The sequence below is a fragment of the Macaca mulatta genome, chromosome 16 (genome assembly GCF_049350105.2).
Source record: "Macaca mulatta isolate MMU2019108-1 chromosome 16, T2T-MMU8v2.0, whole genome shotgun sequence".
In the NCBI taxonomy this organism is placed as follows: Eukaryota; Metazoa; Chordata; class Mammalia; order Primates; family Cercopithecidae; genus Macaca; species Macaca mulatta.
In genome coordinates, this window is record NC_133421.1 from 42540941 (window position 1) to 42545285 (window position 4345).

The window sequence follows — 4345 nt, forward strand, 5'->3', positions numbered from 1 at the left end:
GGAGACTGAGCAAGTCTCTAGGAGCAGGGGAAGGAGGAGCAGGAGGGGCACGGTGCTGGCGCACTGGGAGAGGAGGGACAATGAATGGAGCAAGACTTGGAGACGGGAAGGACAAATCTAGAGCTTGGAGGGAAGGAAGGTGGGCTTGCGTGGGGGTGGAAGCCCCGCACCCAAACAATGATGGGGTGCAGATGAGGGCGAGGAGGCTACTGATGAGTTTGCAAGTAAGTGAGGCTAAGGCAGAAAGAGGAAGAAATTCCACAAGTGAGCACCTTGCTTTTCTTAGTGCATCGGGAGACAAGATCATGTTCTGGGAGCCAAGGGGTGGGACAGTATGGTGTGCTCAAGGACTATACCGAGGATTTTCATTTCCTGTGAGGGAAACGGGAGAGAGAAATCTGAGCAGAGACAAGCGCGTGTACCAGTGCTAGTTGTAGTTCATAACAGAAACAACAATTCACTTATTTTTAGTGCCAAGAGCTAAGCTGTGCCCACGCCTTTTCTCATTTATTCTTCCAACAATCGTATGAGGCAGGTGTTACTCACGTCCTCATTTTATAGAGGAGGAAACAAGGCCCAGGGAGGGCCCAAAGTCAGAGATGGAGCAAGAAGCAGAGGGGGGCTTCCAACCCCAGCCTTGCTGCAAAGCCACGCCCTCAACCACTGTCATCCTCGGTGGCATTCAAAGTCCCGTGGAGGTTGGAGACCAGGGACACCCATTGGCACAAACAAGAGTTTGTGCAACTCTTTCACTTTTTGACTCTGTGAAGGCGGAGAGCAGGTGTGGAGGTGCAGAGCTCAAGAGAGGCATGGGAACGCTTGTCAGAGGTGGTGGGCAGTGGGATAGGAGCTCACAGAGGTGGGAAATGCGGGTGAGGACGAGAAGCAGGGATGACAGGGCAGGGGAGGGACTGGTTGAGACACAGTGGAGCCAGAGGGGACTAGGTCTGGGGAGATGAAGGAGCCCTGAGGCTGTGACACCCAGATGCTAATGTCCTCCATGATTTGGGGGACTGGCCACACACCGCCAGCGATGAGAGGGCACGGAGGTCAAACCAGACAGGCAGGCTGGCCTTCCAGGGAGAAGGGCTTTTTGCAGGTTGTGGTTTAGAAGGGGTGGTGGGGGTGGAGGAGACTCTCGGGACATCTTGGGGCCTTGTGTGTGGAGAAAGAACAGCTTCCCCTTGCGCGGGCTATAGGGGAGCAGTGTTCTGGGGGAGACCTTGTTTCAGTTAAGATCTGGAGATGGAGGGTCAGTGCCAGAAGGGCTGTCCCTTGACAACTGGGCTGAGGGGCCCGTGAACATGGTATGACACCGCCTGGCCATCCTCTCCGGGAGCATCTGCTCAGCGGGGCTTTGGATTTATAGAACTTTGTCTCCATCCAAACTTTTCCCCTTCCTAGTTGTAAACTCTTGCGCCTCAGGACTAAATAATGTGTATCGTGTAATATGGAGCTCACAATAGGTCAGTTTTCTTCCCAGTTCGGACTAGGGTGGTTTGAAGCAGGATGGGGAAGGAGAAGGGCTGGCCTCGGGGGCAGGGCTGATGCTGATCAGGGATGCAAGGGGGCTGATTCCTGCTGCCGGAGCCTGGCCTTCTGCCCACCCCTTCTCTCCTCTCCCCTTTCCCAGGGGTACACTCAAGCCCCGTTTCTTCTCCTTCTGTGAGTGGACCGCCGAGGCTGGTGAGCTGTGGGTCATCCCAAAGCTCAGCTCTGAGCCAGAGTGGTGGCTCCACCTCTACCACCGGCACAGAAGCCAGGAGCAGGGCTCTCGGAAGGCGGTGGTGCCCAGCTGCGATCATGTTGTTGGCTCTGGTCTCTCTGCTCAGCTGCCTGCTACCCTCCAGTGAGGCCAAGGTCTACAGTCGCTGTGAACTGGCCAGAGTGCTACAGGACTTCGGGCTGGACGGATACCGGGGATACAGCCTGGCTGACTGTGAGAACCCTTCTCCCTGGCTGGCCCTGGCTTCCCCACACCTCTCTCCCTCCTTCCCTCCCTCTTTCCTTCTCATTCAAGGGCTGTGGCTTCGGGAGCTTTTAGAGCCCTTCTGTAAACCGAAGAAGATTTGAGATGGCAGGTAGAGAAAAGCCGGCACTGAGTTAAACATGCAGTAGGGCAGGCAGCAGGCAACCAAATCGGACTCACTCCTTCCTTTTCCCCTGCTGCTAAAGTCAGGGTCAAAGGAAACAAGCAGCTCAGTCCCCTAAACTTAACCGTGGCCACTAGCATTAGACATTCCTTCTGAAATTAGAAAAGACAAACAACAGAGCAGTCATGCCAAACTTTTCCAGCTGGTGGCAGTTTTAGATGGCCACGCGGGAAGGGAAGTCACACCGGGGCTCATCTTTCCAACAGGTCCAGCGCCCTCTATAGATTCCACCTGGGTCTTCCTAATCTTGTCACTAAAGATTTAGCGCTTGTAGGCTGGGCGCGGTGGCTCAGGCCTGTAATCCCAGCACTTTGGGAAGCTGAGGCAGGTGGATCACCTGAGGTCAGGAGTTCGAGATCAACCAGGCCGACATGGCGAAACCCCGCCTCTACTAAAAATACAAAAATTAGCTGGGCATGGTGGCAGGTATCTATAATCCCAGCTACTTGGGACACTGAAACAGGAGAATTCCTTGAACTCAGGAGGCAGAAGTTGCAGTGAGCTGAGATCATGCCACTACACTGCAGCCTGGGCAACAGAGTGAGACTCCGTCTCAAAAAAAAAAAAAAAAAAAAAAAAGAGTTAGCACTTGTAGATTAATTCAACAAATTTACTGGGCCCTACTACATGCTGAACAATGAGAAAGTGGGAAGATTGCTGGGCTAAAAGTCAAGAGGCCTGAGGTCAGCCCCGACCACTGCTATTTGGTAGCTGATGGGAGCCTGTGTGAGTCTCTGTGCACCTCTAAGCCTCGATTGATTAATTCATTTGCAAAGCAGGTGGGAAGGCACCTTCCCCAATCACCTTGATCAGGCAGGTGAGGCTGGGTGGAACCAGCGTGGGACCTGTGCAGTGAGTACCCTGGCCTGGGGTAGCCGTAACTGTCTGACCTCCAGGCCTGTGCTCTGCCCTATGCAGGGGTCTGCCTTGCTTATTTCACAAGCGGTTTCAACACAGCTGCTGTGGACCACGAGGCTGACGGGAGCACCAACAACGGGATCTTCCAGATCAGCAGCCGGAGGTGGTGCAGAAACCTCACTCCCAACGCCCCCAACATGTGCGGGATGTACTGCTCAGGTAGCTGGGCCTGGGCCCAGGGCTGGCAGGAGTCAGGCCCTGCATTAGCTTTTGTTTCCTTCCCAGTTTAGTTTGCTACCTGCATCTCTGAGTGAGGGTTCCCCCACATCTGGCTGGGCCCACGGAGGAGAGGGAGATGGGACAAGGGATGAGGGTAGGTCTTCCATCAGTCTGAACTGGGGTCCCAGACAGGAGACTGCCTTAGAGCTATAGGAATGGAGGGAGGATTGTTTCTGATGGAGCGGGAGAAGGATAGGGTGGAACCTGTGCTTCCAGAGTGGTTGAGACAGGCCTGGATTTAGGGGAGTGGAGTGTGTGTGTGTGTATGTATATACATATAGAGAGAGACAGATACACACACACATACACACACACACACACACACACACACTCTGGATGTCTCCTGCTCCCTCATTGTGTTTCTCTGCCTATCACCCAGATTTGTTGAATCCTAATCTCAAGGATTCCGTTATCTGTGCCATGAAGATCACCCAAGAGCCTCAGGGTCTGGGTTACTGGTAAGTAACTTGGGCGGCAGCCCTGCCGCAGTGGTCTGGTTAGAACAGGTGGGCGGCAGCAGGGAACAAACCCCTTTCCTTCCTCACTTCTGGTTTAGAGCCCACACTCTCCTTCCTGTTCTTCTCTGGGCAGTGACTGGCAACTGCAGCTGATGTGATCTCTCCTCTTCCTTGTTCTCCATCCTCAGGGAGGCCTGGAGGCATCACTGCCAGGGCAAAGACCTCACTGACTGGGTGGATGGCTGTGACTTCTAGGATGGACGGAACCACACACAGCAGGTTGGGAATGTGGTTTGGTTCCTGACCCAGGCTTGGGAAGACAAGCCAGCAAATAAAGGATGGTTGAACGTGAATGTGGCTCTCAGCTCTCAGTGTGTCTGCAGGTGCCGTGTCAGAGCCAGAGCACCTCCATGTTCCCTCACCTCACCTGTCCACCTGGGCTGTAGTTCAAGTGGACTCCAGAAAGTCCAGCACCAGAGGCTTACCTCCATTTCTGGTGGCCTCAGGGCAGGTATTGGGGGGGGGGGGCACCAGTGCATTTTTTGTCCACCACACCTGGCCGAGTTTGGGTCTAGGGTGGCCAGATTTAACAAAACA

At 54.2% G+C, this 4345-nt stretch overlaps 1 protein-coding gene across 1 annotated transcript; it reads left to right on the plus strand.

Annotated features, from left to right (window-relative positions):
• The first annotated feature begins 1633 nt into the window (after positions 1–1633).
• On the plus strand, positions 1634–4097 carry SPACA3 (sperm acrosome associated 3). The gene is made up of 4 exons (XM_001113262.5): positions 1634–1939; positions 3072–3230; positions 3670–3748; positions 3937–4097. The coding sequence occupies exons 1-4, from the start codon at positions 1804–1806 to the stop codon at positions 4001–4003; spliced, it is 441 nt and encodes a 146-aa protein (XP_001113262.3). The 5' UTR covers positions 1634–1803; the 3' UTR covers positions 4004–4097.
• The last annotated feature ends 248 nt before the right edge of the window (positions 4098–4345 follow it).

Coding starts and splice junctions, on each gene's coding strand:
- SPACA3 (XM_001113262.5), top strand. CDS start 1,804: ATGTTGTTGGCTCTGGTCTCTCTGCTCAGCTGCCTGCTACCCTCCAGT. Junction 1,940..3,071: donor GGGATACAGCCTGGCTGACT/GTGAGAACCCTT, acceptor TGCCCTATGCAG/GGGTCTGCCTTGCTTATTTC. Junction 3,749..3,936: donor CCTCAGGGTCTGGGTTACTG/GTAAGTAACTTG, acceptor CTCCATCCTCAG/GGAGGCCTGGAGGCATCACT.